Source organism: Salvelinus fontinalis, chromosome 28 (assembly GCF_029448725.1).
Source record: "Salvelinus fontinalis isolate EN_2023a chromosome 28, ASM2944872v1, whole genome shotgun sequence".
NCBI classification, from domain to species: Eukaryota; Metazoa; Chordata; class Actinopteri; order Salmoniformes; family Salmonidae; genus Salvelinus; species Salvelinus fontinalis.
Window position 1 is genome coordinate 10,106,998 of NC_074692.1, and position 16,200 is coordinate 10,123,197.

The 16,200-nt window shown below is 42.4% G+C and overlaps 1 protein-coding gene across 1 annotated transcript; it reads right to left on the reverse strand.

Annotated features, from left to right (window-relative positions):
* Positions 1-4,772: 4,772 nt before the first annotated feature.
* LOC129826103 (zinc finger and BTB domain-containing protein 26-like) lies at positions 4,773-12,546 on the reverse strand. Its single transcript, XM_055886426.1, has 3 exons — positions 11,931-12,546; positions 10,697-10,864; positions 4,773-10,506 (listed from the first exon to the last, which is right to left on the reverse strand). Exons 2-3 carry the CDS (start codon positions 10,835-10,837, stop codon positions 9,292-9,294), a joined length of 1,356 nt encoding a protein of 451 aa, XP_055742401.1. The 5' UTR covers positions 10,838-10,864; positions 11,931-12,546; the 3' UTR covers positions 4,773-9,291.
* Between the last annotated feature and the right edge of the window lie 3,654 nt (positions 12,547-16,200).

Here is a 16,200-nt window from a genome sequence, read left to right on the forward strand (position 1 = left end):
TCCAAACAACTCAACTGTAGTTTCATCTGTCCACAGAATATTTTGCCAATAGCGCTGTGGAACATCCAGGTGCACTTTTGCAAACTTCAGATGTGCAGCAATGTTTTTTTTGGACAGCAGTGGCTTGTTCCGTGGTGTCCTCCCATGAACACCCTTCTTGTTTGGTGTTTTACGCATCGTAGACTCGTCAACAGAGATGTCAGCATGTTCCAGAGATTTTAGCTGACACTCTAGGATTCTTCTTAACCTCACTGAGCGTTCTTTGCTGTGCTCTTGCAGTCATCTTTGCAGGACGGCCACTCCTAGGGAGCGTAGCAACAGTGCTGAACTTTCTGCATTTATAGACAATTTGTCTTACCGTGGACTGATGAACATCAAGGCTTTTAGAGATACTTTTGTAACCCCTTCCAGCTTTCTGCAAGTCAAGAATTCTTATTCTTAGGTCTTCTGAGATCTCGTTCGTTCGAGGCATGGTTCACATCAGGCAATGCCTCTTGTGAATAGCAAACTCAAATTTTGTGAGTGTTTTTTATAGGGCAAGTCAGCTCTAACCAACATCTCCAATCTCGTCTCATTGATTGGACTCCAGGTTAGCTGACTCTTGACTCCAATTAGCTTTTGGAGAAGTCATTAGCCTAGGGATTCACATACGTTTTCCAACCTACACTGTGAATGTTTAAATTATGTACCGGTATTCAATATAGACAAGAAAAATACAAAATGTGTGTGTTATTGGTTCAAGCACACTATGTTTGTCTATTGTTGTGACTTAGATGAAGATCAGATCAAATTTGATGACCAATTTATGCAGAAATCCAGGTAATACCAAAGGGTTCACCTACTTTTTCTTGCCACTGTACATGGATGCCCAAAAATATTTAGCTGTGATTTAAAATGTTCATGCAATTTTCCCTATCTTTGATTATGTTATCCTGGCCTTTGCTTTTGCTGCCTTTTTTCCAGTTGCTGTTTTGCCACATTCATTTCCAGCAACATAGCACCTTGCATCCACTGTTGGTTTGCCTCTAAAGCTATGCAGCGTTGGCTCTGGTCAGTCCCTGGATGGGAGAAGAGATGTAGCTCGAAGTGGTGAAAAATATAAGTGAAACTTCTCATGTGTCCGAAAAATAAGTGTCTTAACTCATAAACATATAAAATAAAATGTCACTTTAAAATGTTCACACTTGTCTGAAAAGCATATGTGATTTTTTTCACGCACACACACACACACACACACACACACACACACACACACACACACACACACACACACACACACACACACACACACACACACACACACACACACACACACACACACACACACACACACACACACACACTGGAACCCCCCGGCAGTAAGCTGCACTAAATGCCATAGCTTGCAGACAAGGGTTATTTTTTTGTCCTTTTAATTAAATTCCAGAGCATTTTTAATTAATCTCAAGGTTCTGATTAAGAACAATGAGTGAGAATGTAATAGCAGTAGGACATGGAAGTCGTATTTTAGCAGAGCTGGCTGTGTGGATTTACCAATCCCTCCCAGCCTCTGTACCCGTGGCTTTGCCTGGCGATAGATAAGAGATTAGTGGAAATATCTCTCTAAGATCCCCATGAATGGTTTCTTCAATTAGCATTATGTATGTATGTGAACGGGGGAAAGACAAAGAGAGATGGAACGAATGAAAAGAAATAGAGAGATAAAGAGACTGAGGGATGCTGTGTGTACAGAAGAGTATGTCCCAAGGCTGGTAGGTTTCAAGTTGTAATGTCATGTACAGTGAAATGCCTTTCTTGCTAGCTCTTTCCCAACAATGCAATATTCAATATCCGTAGTACTATAAAATAAAGCAAGAAATAAATGTTGGAACAAAAACACACGAGAGAAAGAAATAAGAGCACAAGAAAGTAAGTAAGCTACTGTATTTACAGGGTCAGTGCCAATACCACATTAACAATGTGCAGGGATACTGTAAGGGCACATATGTGCAAGGGTACATACAGTTGAAGTCGGAAGATTACATACACTTAGGATGGAGTCATTAAAACTCGTTTCTCAACCAACAAATTGCTTGTTAACAAACAATCGTTTTGGCAAGTCGGTTAGGACATCTACTTTGTGCACAACACAAGTAATTTTTACAGACAGATTATTTCACTTATAATTCACTGTATCACAATTCCAGTGGGTCAGAAGTTTACATACACTAAGTTGACTGTGCCTTTAAACAGCATGGACAATTCCAGAAAGTTATGTCATGCTTTAGAAGCTTCTGATAGGCTAATTGACATCATTTGAGTCAATTGGAGGTGTGCCTGTGGATGTATTTCAAGGCCTACTGTCAAACTCAGTGCCTCTTTGCTTGACATCATGGGAAAATCAAAAGAAATCAGCCAAGACCTCAGAGAAAAAATTGTAGACCTCCACAAGTCTGGATCATCCTTGGAAGCAATTTCCAAATGCCTGAACGTTCCACGTTCATCTGTACAAACAATAATACGCAAGTATAAACACCATGGGACCACACAGCTGTCATACCGCTCAGGAAGGAGACGTGTTCTGTCTCCTAGAGATGAACGTACTTTGGTGTGAAAAGTGCAAATCAATCCCAGAACAACAGCAAAGGACCTTGTGAAGATGCTGGATGAAACAGGTACAAAAGTATCTATATCCACAGTAAAATTAGTTCTATATCGACGTAACTTGAAAGGCCGCTCAGCAAGGAAGAAGCCACTGCTCCAACACCACCATAAAAAAGCCAGACTACGGTTTGCAACTGCACATGGGGACAAAGATTGTACTTTTTTGGAAAAATGTCCTCTCGTCTGATGAAGCAAAAATAGAACTGTTTAGACATAATGACCATGGTTGTGTTTCGAGGAAAAAGGGGGACGCTTGCAAGCCGAAGAACACCATCCCAACTGTGAAGCACGGGTGTGGCAGCATCATGTTGTGGGGGTGCTTTGATGCAGGAGGGACTGGTGCACTTCACAAAATAGATGGCATCATGAGGCAGGAAAATTATGTGGATATATTGAAGCAACATCTCAAGACATCAGTCAGGAAGTTAAATCTTGGTCACAAATGTGTCTTCCAAATGGACAATGACCCCTAGCATACTTCCAAAGTTGTGGCAAAATGGCTTAAGGACAACAAAGTCAAGGTATTGGAGTGGCCATCACAAAGCCCTGACCTCAATCCTATAGAAAATTTGTGGGCAGACGGGAAAAGCGTGTGCTAGCAAGGAGGCCTACAAACCTGACTCAGTTACACCAGCCCTGTCAGGAGGAATGGGCCAAAATTCACCCAACTTATTGTGGGAAGCTTGAGGAAGGCTACCTGAAACGTTTGACCAAAGTTTAACAATTTAAAGGCAAAAAGGATATGTGCTGAGAGAAGGACAGTGCACTGTCTAGCCATACTCCCAAGTACTTGTATGTGACTACCTTAAGCCCTAAACCCTCAGAGGAAGTAATAACACCTGTGGGAGGAGGGGCATTCTTCTTACCAAACAACATGACCTTTGTTTTGGAGGTGTTCAGAACAAGGTTAAGGGTAGAGAAAGCTTGTTGGACAGGAAAGCACAGAATTAACAAAGTTTTGGTGACAGTCAGGTTCATGTAATTACACCTTCTTATACCTTTTTAGGAAGAAATATATTTTATCATTTGAACTGCACCTGTTTGAAATTTTGTAGAATGAAAGGCTCAATTAAAGATGTTGCAGAACTGCTGATTTTGACATTTGAATCACCATTCCCTTCTGCTCAGTTTCCCTGTGTAACGATGTTCGTCTGAGGAAGAAGGAGAAGACCAAGGTGCAGCGTGGTACGTGTTCATGACTTTTAATAACACTGAACACTAGAGCAAAAAAATAACAAAACGGAAACAAACGAAACAGTCCTGTCTGGTGAAGACACAAAACAGAAAACAACTACACACAAAACACAGGTGGGAAAAGGCTACCTAAGTATGGTTCTCAATCAGAGACAACGAAAGAAAGCTGCCTCTGATTGAGAACCACACCTGACCAAACACATAGAAATAGACAACATAGAACAAAAACATAGAATGCCCACCCCAATACCCTGGTGTTGCTACGGCTTTCAAGCTGTTTTTACCATCCCTGTAAGTCGCTAATGCGCAGAGAACGTTTTCTAAACTAAAACTCATAATGAACTACCTAAGAACGAAGCACTAGGCTCTTGGTCTGATATGAGCTTTTGATCACCTGAGTAAGCTCCTCTCACTGCACTGGCGCAGTCGTAGCCTTGACCATGGCATTTGTTCACCGATATCACCTTACGTTCAATCAGTTCAATTACTTATTTTTTAATTCCTGGAGCACTTTGATCAGTCACATTCTTGAAGCCCAATAAACAAATACTTAGCTTCCTAGTAGATATGGAAATTAAAAAGGTTTATGAATGAATTTTTGGAGGGTTACTGACAAAATGATATAATAATTATATAATATATATATATTTTAAACATAGACATCGATGACAGGCGCATAGGCCCACAGAGCTCGTGCAGTAAGTGTAGGTGAGCCACAAGTTAGGATTACGACTGGCTACACAGTGGCACTGCAGAGCGTCAGCCAAGCAGACCCTGTCTGCCTGAGTGATTGGGCTAGGATCGGGAAGATACGCCAGTTGCCCCATAGACCATGCATCTATGCACCAACGCACGTGCACACACACACGTGCACGCCCGCACACACACAGAGGGCGGGTTCCAGATTCACATACAAAGACTCTGTGCAGGCATGCTCAGAATTGTACATCTTTGCCATGACTGGTGATGTGTTTAATGTCTCAGAAATCACATCAATATGGCATAATAAGATGGGCGGCTGGAAGCCTGTAGGTTATTTGTAATCACTGGTCAAGTAATCAATCAACTGATGTGGCCCCTTAATCTCAGATCTATGTCAATAAAACAGAGATAAGTGTTACACAGTGAATACATCTATTCATAATGCATGGTATGAAGTACAATAGGGATATTGCTATCTAAATGGAGCAGAGAAAAATAATAGTGTCAATATTATGAGTCCATTCATTTACTACATTATAATAACCACCATGGTGCTGTGGCATTGGGAGTGGTCTAAATCATGTTCCAATCTTGAATGACAGTACTGTAACCCCAGTGATACACCCACAACAATGGCCAGCTAGAGCTCAGAGGGTTTAAATGACAACTCATCATGCTGTACGATGACATGGTATACAATGGCTCCATCTACTGTAGAAAGCGAGCTTATGCTTTTGAGGTTTCAGGCTGACTTGATTTGTTCCATTGTGCTGAAAAACATTTACCAGTATTTACATGGTGGTGACATTGGCAGGTACAGTGTTATTACAGTTGTTACGGATACAAGTATTCTGTGTGTATTTCTGTTCTCTCCTTCTCCCCTACTCACAGGTGACAATCATCATTCCCCAATCAGTCATCAATCAGTCGCTAATCAGAAGACACCTGCTCCTTTTCTCCTACCCAATCACAGTTCATTTCCCTTGGTTTAAAACCCCTGTCAGTTGTTTTCTCAAGAGCTCAATCTCTCTGTCAATGCCATCTGTCTGTAGATCTCTTGTTTGGTTTGCAACTACATGTCACTTTGTCCCCACCTGTGAGTTTTGGTTATGGTGTTTGAGTGTTTGTTTGATGGTGGGAAAAGGGGGTAACCAGACAAGTCGCCCTTGGGCATACACTACCTGTAGGTAAACGTTGTTAAATACACTAGTTAGACCTGGGCGGACCACCCACTGTATTTTTGGTTAGTTAGTTAGCTGTTGGTGAAGTAGGCTAGTCTAACTTAGTGGTATTTTTGGATACTTATTATTTCTTTCCTTGGGTCCAGCTCAGCCCCTTTTCCTGCCCCCCTTTACCGTGTGTTTAGAAATAAACCTTGAGTGTTTGACGGTAATTAAGTTGTCTGTAGTTATTTCGTTCTCACCGTTACTTTGTCACTGTTACACTTTGCATGAGTTATATTACGGGTTCCATTACCATCCCCCTTAGACTGTCGGGCCAAAGGGATTCGTAACAACAGTATAGATACACATTGTTACATAGTATTTACAACTATTCCTGTTTGGACTTTATAGGCTATCAATTAGACTAGCAAATTGACAGTTGGCCCAAACAGGCCACACTAAGTACTAATGTGTGCACACACTGTAATTATCCTGTACCTACCAATGTAAAAACATAGCAAATAGATCAGCTTTTAGTGTCACTTAAAATGCGTTATAAAGGTTTGGTATACTTTCAGCCAGTAGTGTTGAAAGTAGTGCTCATGAGCCAAAACGGGTCCCTGAAAATTGTGTTCAACGTCACCCATTCGGTATGATATGTTACCTCCTGCAATTCATACGATATGTTATGAATTCTAATTCGTACAATATACATTACACATTTGTAAGTGCTTAAGATCCCGTTGATTCTCTTTAAAGATAAGTGTGACTTTTATTGTTTTCCTGTTGGGAATCTGATCCTGTGATACTGTGTGTCACAGTAGAACCACAACATACTCCTTATCCTCATCCACATGTCTTGTCCTTTATACAATATTCAAGCATACACTGCCATTCAAAAGTTTGGGGTCACTTAGAAATGCCCTTGTTTTCCATAAACATTATTGAAATGAGTTGCAAAATGAATAGGAAATATAGTCAAGACGTTGACAAGGTTATAAATAATGATTTTTAATTGAAATAGTGTCCTCAAACTTTGCTTTTGTCAAAGAATCCTCTATTTGCAGCAATTACAGCCTTGCAGACATTTGGCAATCTAGTTGTCAATTTGTTGAGTTAATCTGAAGAGATTTCGGATTGGATTGGCTTGATTGGCACTTCTTACGTACCATACGGTCAAGCTGCTCCCACAAAAGCTCAATAGGGTTGAGATCCGGTGACTGTGCTGGCCATTCCATTATAGACAGAATACTAGCTGACTGCTTCTTCCCTAAATAGTTATTGCATAGTTTGGAGCTGTGCTTTGGGTCATTGTCCTGTTGTAGGAGGAAATGGGCTCCAATTAAGCTCCATCCACAGGGTATGGCATGATGTTGCAAAATGGAGTGATGGCCTTCAAGATTGCTTTTACCCTGTACAAATCTCCCACATTACCACCACCAAAGCACCACCAGACCATCAAATTGCCTCCACCATGCTTGACAGATGGTGTCAAAAAAAAGAAAGTCCTTTGTTTCTGGCCATTTTGAGCCTGTAATCGAACCCACAAATGCTGATGCTCCAGGTACTCAACTAGTCTAAAGGACAGTTTTATTGCTTCCTTAAGCAGGACAACAGTTTTTGGCTGTGCAAACATAATTGCAAAAGGGTTTCTAATGATCAATTAGCCTTTTAAAATTATAAATTTGGATTAGATAACACAACGTGCCATTGGAACACAGGAGTGATGGACAGATTATTTCAATTAGTCACTATCACAATTCCAGTGGGTCAGAAGTTTACATACACTAAGTTGACTGTGCCTTTAAACAGCTTGGAAAATTCCAGAAAATTGTCATGGCTTTAAAAGCTTCTGATAGGCTAATTGACATCATTTGAGTCAATTGGAGGTGAACCTGTGGATGTATTTCAGGTTCTACCTTCAAACTCAGTGCCTCTTTGCTTGACATCATGGGGAAATCAGCCAAGACCTCCACAAGTCTGGTTCATCCTTGGGAGCAATTTCCAAACGCCTGAACGTACCACGTTCATCTGTACAAACAATTAGTATTCAAGTATAAATACCATGGTACCTCACAGCCGTCATACCGCTCAGGAAGGAGACACGTTCTGTCTCCTAGAGATGAACGTACTTTGGTGTGAAAAGTGCAAATCAATCCCAGAACAACAGCAAAGGACCTTGTGAAGATGCTGGAGGAAACAGGTACAAAGGTATCTATGTCCACATTAAAATGAGTCCTATATCAACATAACTTGAAAGGCTGTTCAGCATGGAAGAAGCCACTGCTCCAAAACCACCATCCAGCCTACGGTTTGCAACTGCACATGGGGACAAAGATTGTACTTTTTGGAGAAATGTACTCTGGTCTGATGAAACAAAAATAGAACTGTTTGGCCATAATGACCATTGTTATGTTTGGAGGAAAAAGGGGGAGGATTGCAATCCGAAGAACACCATCCCAACCGTGAAGCACAGGTTGGTATCATCATGTTGTGGGGGTGCTTTGCTGCAGGAGGGACTGGTGCTCTTCACAAAATAGATGGCATCATGAGGAGAGAAAATTATGTGGATATATTGAAGCAACATCTCAAGACATCAGTCAGGAAGTTAAAGCTTGGTCGCAAATGGGTCTTCCAAATGGACAATGACCCCAATCATACTTCCAAAGTTGTGGCAAAATGGCTTAAGGACAACAAAGTCAAGGTATTGGAGTGGCCATCACAAAGCCCTGACCTCAATCCCATAGAAAATTTGTGCGCAGAACTGAAAAAGTGTGTGCGAGCAAGGAGGCCTACAGACCTGACTCAGTTACACCAGCTCTGTCAGGAGGAATGGGCTAAAATTCACCCAACTTATTGTGAGCAGCTTGTGGATGGATTCCTGAAATGTTTGACCCAAGTTAAACAATTTAAAGGCTATGCTACCAAATACTAATTGAGTGTATGTAAACTTCTGACCCACTGGGAATGTGATGAAAGAAATAAAAGCTGAAATAAATAATTCTCTACTATTATTCTGACATTTCACATTCTTAAAATAAAGTGGTGATCCTAAGTGACCTAAGACAGGGAATTTTACTAGGATTAAACGTCAGGAATTGTGAAACACTGAGTTTAAATGTATTTGGCTAAGGTGTAATTAAACTTCCGACTTCAACTGTAGATATTCCATGAAATATCCGCCGATTCCAGCTACAATAGTCATTTACAACATTAACAATGTCTACATTGTATTTCTGATCAATTTTATGTTATTTTAATGGACAAAAAAGGTGCTTTTCTTTCAAAAAGAAGGACATTTCTAAGTGACCCCAAACTTTTGAACGGTAGTGTATATCGTCTACCCCATTTCCAAAAGAGGCATCATTGACAATAAAAACATTATGTTCTACAGACACACTATCATCACTTTGGTTCAACCTTAGACTTCCTTTGCCAAAACAATACTCATGAGGACAAATCATTTCAGTTCATAATTTTGTATTCAGTGTTATACCTTCAAGTACCTTACAGTGTGGTTTACAATTCAGCTAACACTACTACGCAGCTATTAATTTGTAACTCAGCAGAAATGTAAAGCGATACAGTGCTACAGAGAGTCACCCATAAGAACAGGCTTATTGTCCATGCTATTGTCCATGCTACAGTCCTGCAGACGCCCATACTCAAAGTCCAGAATCCCGTTGTGTAGTTGGCTCCTCTCGTTGGCGTTGTCAAAGCTGTTCTTGCCATGGATTTGTTTGAGGTGTTTGCGGAGCACGGGCTTGTGTGCAAACACCATGTCGCAGTAGTTACAGCGATGGGGCTTGTCTCCGCTGTGTAAGTTCAGGTGGTCCAGGAGAGAGCATTTCTGAGTGAAGGTCTTGCCACAGATCTTGCATTGGAAGGGCTTGATGCCAGCGTGGACCCGCATGTGACGGTGCAAGTTACCCTTCTGGGTGAACATCTTGCCACACAGCAGGCACATGAACAGCTTGTGCATCTTGAGGTGGTTGGCGTAGTTCTCTAACTGGCGGAACACACGGGCACACTTTGGGCACTGGTGGTACCACTGAAGGGATTTGTCTGAGTTTCGAAGGTGCCCCCCCAGATTAGGTCTCCCTGTGGCTGAGGTGGGTAGTGGAAGGGGGCTGAGTGGGTATCCTGGCATGGGTGGCATGGTCATTTCGCTAGCCCGGGTGTCCACTGTGGAGTTGATGAGGGAGTGCTGGGGCTCGGGGGAGTGTATCGACAATGGGGGGCTGGTGGGGAAGCTCACTGCGGTGGAGGTAGAGGGGCGTTCAGACACCCGCTCACACACGGACTCCACCTTTACGATGGAGATGGGGCTCTCCTCGCCCTCACTCCTGTCTCGCTTCTGCCTCTGGGGAGGTGTCATCAGCTGAATTGTCACATCATCATCATCGTCATCATCCTCCTCCACCTCACAATGTACTACCTGTGCTTGGGGCAGCTCCTGTACTCTCTGGGCATGAGAGGCTCTGAGAGTCTCTCCATCTTCTTCCTCCTCCCGAGGCTGCTGTTTCACCTGGCAGGGTCGCGGCTGGATGAACTTCTTGAGAGCCTGGGTGCACTGCTCCACTACATGGCCCATCTGGAGGAAGCTAGCCACAGTTAGGTAGTTGACCAGCTCTATCTCAGGCAGCTCCAGGGTTCCCGTGTAGCAGGACAGGAGCAGCTGATGGCCTACCTCCGCCTCCTGGATCATGGAGATCTGGACCTCCCTCGTGGATGAGTCCTGCAGAAAGAACTGGTCCCGGAGGAAGGGAGAACCGGCTGCCAACACCACCTTGTGACCTGGGACCTAATAATAATATTGTTAGAAAAACGTTATTTGTATAACACAATTCATACAGAGACTGCAACTCAAGGTCATGTGCATAATACAATAATAACCAAAACAGATTAAATAGATTTTAAAAACATGGTAAACAGTAAAAGCAGCATAGAATGCTTAAAAAGTGCAAAAACACAGGTGATTGGTGGATACACACCTCCAGGTCATTGATGCGCACAGTTACGTCACAGAATCTGGTCTGGTGGCGGAGCAGGTTCATCTTCTGCAGCATGGAGTCTCCGAAGGTTCCGAAGCGGAACTGGAGGATCACCTGGTTCTGCTGCTGGGCCATGGACATGGTGGCTTACTGCAGCTGCCTGCAGGCCTGGTGGAAGGGAGCAGATACAATGGCAATACATTTGATAACAGGTATATGGAAGATGCTGCAGTTTAAAAGCATTTTATGACTTGTCATAAGCATATGACCCCCTTATAAGGTATAATTATCTGAATGATCCTGACTTAATAACAGCCAGTTTGAGCCAGTTGAATATGTCATAAATGCTCATAAGACATTATAAAGGCTCAAAGCATGAGCAGGAGTACAACTTTTATTTGGATTTCTGAGCAATGCAGTATCATGTGAAGAAGTGCACAATTACTCAAAACTCATAGTCAAATCAAATTTATTTATAAAGCCCTTCTTACATCAGCTGATATCTCAAAGTGTTGTACAGAAACCCAGCCTAAAACCCCAAACAGCAAGCAATGCAGGTGTAGAAGCACAGTGGCTAGGAAAAACTCCCTAGAGGCCAGAACCTAGGAAGAAACCTAGAGAGGAACCAGGCTATGATGGGTTGCCAGTCCTCTTCTGGCTGTGCTGGGTGGAGATTATAACAGAACAGGGCCAAGATGTTGACCAGCAGGGTCAAATAATAATAATCACAGTGGTTGGTGGGGGTGCAATAAAGCAGTCCCAAACTTGACAAAATATAAGCTCATGACATAACATATTACAAAATAGATAATTGAACAATAATGCTGTAATTATAAGAGATCAATATGAAAAATCCAACATATCAGGTACTAAAACAATATCAAAATCTCCAATCTCATGTGGTAATATGAGGATTGTTATTAGGCTGCTGTGGAGAGGATACATAGCCTGGTTAACGCGCGACCCTTCGATAGCCTATTCGTTGGAAGACAAACTAATGTTTGATGAACATTAACAAAAAATGTTAGTCCCTTTGGAGTAAAATCTAACAAACACAGTGAAACGTCATTCATTGTTTAGAGAAACGACCTAGCAAAATCCAATGTCTAGTCGGTGTTCATTTTCTTCACGGGAATCTAGATGCTGCTCTAAAACAGTGGCCATATTTCACCACTGTGTGCCGAATGTAAAGACAACAGCATTACAACATTTCAGCCCTAGAGAAAATATTCACCTATCGTCTATTGCCAATAGGAAAATCCCTCCACGAAATCTGGCTTTCTCCCGGTAAAATCGATTTAGATGGATCTACTTTTCAATATAGAATCGTCTTGAAAAAAACAGTGCGGAAGAGTAGGGAGGGGCGCCACTCTCTCAACTAGAGCGGTCTAGAGAGGGATGACTTTTTAAAGCGGTAGAGAGCCATTACAGCTAGTGGTCCCAAGGACCTAAAGCTATGTCATAGTCCACATACGCTGATGCCGGATAGTCCGACGTCCCATTGTGACATAGCCTTGCGGCTCTGAGAAGGGACGCACACCTCCTTCCCAAAATTCCCAGCCAACGCGTCTCCGGTATCCCACCCATCAAACGGTTGTTAAAAAGACGTTGAAAAGACGACTATGCCCGATGGCTAATATACCTTCGGTTTTGGTTGAAAGTGAAAGATGAAAATATGTATTTTTTCATGTCGTTGAAAAGACACCTATAAAAAGACGTCCTTCTACGGCCCGTTTCGGTTGAAAGTGAAATTGAAAAGACATATTGTTTTAGGTCTTGTTTTAACGACTTGCAAAGAACATCATTTCAATGTACTTGTAGCCTATACACAAGGAAGCAGTAACCAAAAAATGGTCTGTCATTTCTTTCCATTAACAATCACACTACTCATTACATTACTCCAGTATTTGCACAAAACATTCATTCAAATAATATATAGTACAGAGATAACAGACAAAATACAGTTACGTTTAAGTTAATAGAATTAATTATATTCATTGAATAATTATCCATCAAAATGCTAGATATATTTTGCTGCGTTAGCAACGTCCCTGTGTGGTGGTGACGTGGAAACCACCACTCCAGCTCTACCAGGAGCATGCTTGAGGTGGTCTGCCACTGCTCTCCAAACATCATGGTGGCCTTGCTGTTCCATTTCTTGCAGCTGTAACACCAAAATAAACACTGTAAGTAATAGAAAAGACTAATAGACATGGAGCATCTTACAGGTTCCCCACGGCACTTAAATCAGCATTCAAATCAAACTTTATTTGCCACATGCACCGAATACAACAATTGTAGACTTTACCGTGAAATGCTTACTTACAAGCCCTTAACCAACAGTGCAGTTCAAGAAGAAGAAAATATTTAACAAGTAGGCTAAAATAAAAAGTAATAATAAAAAGTAACACAATAAGAATAACAATAATGACGCTATATACAGGGGGCACCAGTGTGCAGGGGTACTAGCGCTAGCGGGACAACTTCCGGTAAAACTGGAGGGCTCGCAATTCAAATAAATAATCATTAAAATTATGGATATTAAACATTTAGGAACATACAAGTGTCTTATATCGGTTAAAAGCTTAAATTCTTGTTAATCTAACTGCACTGTCTGATTTACAATAGGCTTTACAGCGAAAGCATGCCATGCGATTGTTTGAGGATGGCGCCCCACATCAAAATATTTTTCCACCAGCACAGGTTTCAAAAATTCACAAATTGCGATTAAATATTCACTTACTTTTTGAAAATCTTCCTCTGATTTGTCATCCAAAGGGTCCCAGCTACAACATGTAGTGTCATTCCTGGCTTCAGGGCCTGAGTAAGAGGCAGTTTACTTTGGGCACGTCAGTCAGGTGGAAATTGAGAAAAAAGGACCCTAGCCTGAAGAAGTTTTAACTCAGCATTCAGTCCCCATGAAGTAAAATCTATCATCTATCACATATACTTTATTTTATTTTTTTACATTTTTTTTCTTCTTGGCTTTCAAAATAGCATCAGACCTAACACTACTCACTCAGTTCCAGGTTGGATGGTGTCCTCAGGTCTCTGCTGGTTGTTTGCTAGAACACCCTCATAATGACAATGTATTACATTTTTTCTGAATCATTTAGAAGGGGATAAATGTGTTAGCTTTTCCGTGTCTATCAACGACAAAAAGCAATTTACAAGATACATTTGGTTAAAGTTGGCTGACAATTGATTAGGGCCCGGCTCAAACTTGCACGCAGTGTAGAAAAGACGAGGGCCTGTTTGAATGGGGCAAGTTGTCTCTTTCACTCCTTCCTAATATGCTATTATAATCATATTCATTGGTAAACTTTGAACACTGTAGCCTAATATATTTGTCAGTATGCGGAGATCGCAAGTAAAAAAAATCATCTTGAAATGGGGGAATGTTTAGCCGACTGGTTGCTCAGGAGACAAAGGCAATGTCAGACGTATGGAAGACATTTGACTTGAGCTCATAGAAAGAGGAAGGAGCCAGGGTTGCATGCATGTGCCAAACAAGTGCTGTAGGCTACTATATATATTTTTCTGATTGCTTGGTACAGTGTAAACAACACAAAATAAATTATAGGTGTACTAGAGAGTTGATCTGTACGAATGAAAACATTTATCAAGCCTTTATTATTATTATTTAGTCCATTGTATACTGTAGGCTAATTATTCAAGAGGATGCTTGACTGCATTTAAATGCATGACAAGTAGACAGTGTAATGAAATGAAGTAATAATAAGGACTAATTGATAACAGGCCAGAAAGCTAAACAAAACCAGCATAATGACATACTAGAGAGTCTGATCCAACGAAGACAAAAAATGATGAAGCATTAATTAAGGATACAGCAGAGCAAAATAAAAAAAACTGAATTCGAGAAGATGTCACGCTGGGCGGACCGTTATACATTTTTAGAACTTGCGTGTCAATAGGTTAAAAGGCCATTAAGGTCACATGATCACCTCATTTAAAATTGCCAAGCTCCTAAAACCCTTCTTCTCAAAAAGGACCACACAAATTACCACCATGTAAATGAATAATTGGATTTGATCAGGAATCAAGGAAAGACCCAAGTGTAGACTGTGACCCGGCCTCGGCAGTCTTCGGAGACTCTTGGAGGAACTCGGGTAAGCTCGAATCCTCTTGAGGACTTCTGGAGTTCATCAGATGCAAAGTGGGATCCTTGAGTGACTGCAATCAGACCTCTTCTCCCTCCTACGTTCCCGTAACCATCCGGATGGTTAAGGCGATGAGTGAGTCGAGATCCATCGGTAGTTCCCGGGCTGCAAGCTCGGGGAAACTACCCCCGCCGATAATCCGTGCAGGAACGTGTTGAACAGCACTTCCAGGTTCCTTCCTCTTTCCCGGACACCGGAGCCTCAAAAACCTTTCTCACCTCCGCCACGAATGGCTCCAGACTGAAGCAGACGATAGATTGTTGCTCCCACACCACCGTGGCCCAGCCGAGTGCCCTCCTGGACAACAGCGTAATAATGTACGCCATCTTCGAGCGGGCTGAGGGGTACGAAGAAGGCTGCAGCTCGAAAACAAGGGAGCACTGGGATAGAAAGGCCCGGGAGGTTCTGGAATCTCCATTGTAGCACTCCGGGGGAGGTAAGCGGGGTTCCCGGGAAACCGGGGTGACGGCGCTGCTACCAGCCGGGTTACTGAGGGGCTGGGAGGTTACCGTGGTGGTAGGCTGCCTAGTAGGCAACCCACGGAATTACTCCCGCAAAGCATCCAATGCTAGGTCATGACGTTTGGCCACGTCCTGGAACCCTTCCATCAGAGAACGAAGCATCTCCTCGTGTCTACCAATGAGGGCTCCTTTGGAGGAGATGGCGTTGCGGAGCTGGTCCAAGTCTACTGGGTCAGTAATGGCCATTTTGTACTATCAGGAATCAAGGGAAGACCCAAGTGCAGACTGTGTGAAGTAACAATGTTTATTGTAACCACAGGGACAGGCAAACGACAGGTCAAGGCAAGCAGGGGTCGATAATCCAGAGCAGAGGCCAAGGTACAGGACGGCAGGCAGGCTCAGGCAGAGGTCGGTAATCCAGAGGTGGAGCAAAGTTGCAGGCAGGCTCAGGGTCAGAGACAGGCAGTGGTCAGGCGGGCGGGTACAGGGTCAGGACAGGCAAAAGTAAAAAACCAGGAGGACGGGATAAAGAGAGACTCGGGAAAACAGGAGCTGAGACAAAACGCTGGTAGGCTTGGACAAACAAGACAAACTGGCCACAGACAGACAGAAAACACAGGTAAAAATACACAGGGGATAATGTGGAATATGGGTGACACCTGGAGGGGGTGGAGACAAGCACAAGGACAGGTGAAACAGATCAGGGCGTTACAGGTTTATAAGACAAAATAAGAATTTAGTCTATTAAAACAGACAGAGCATGTTATTTTGATTGTGCAACCTTAGTGACCCTCTAAGCAATGGGAGGGTGTAGTAAAGGCTTTACTTATGCACAACGCAACTCAGCATGCCTGGATACAGA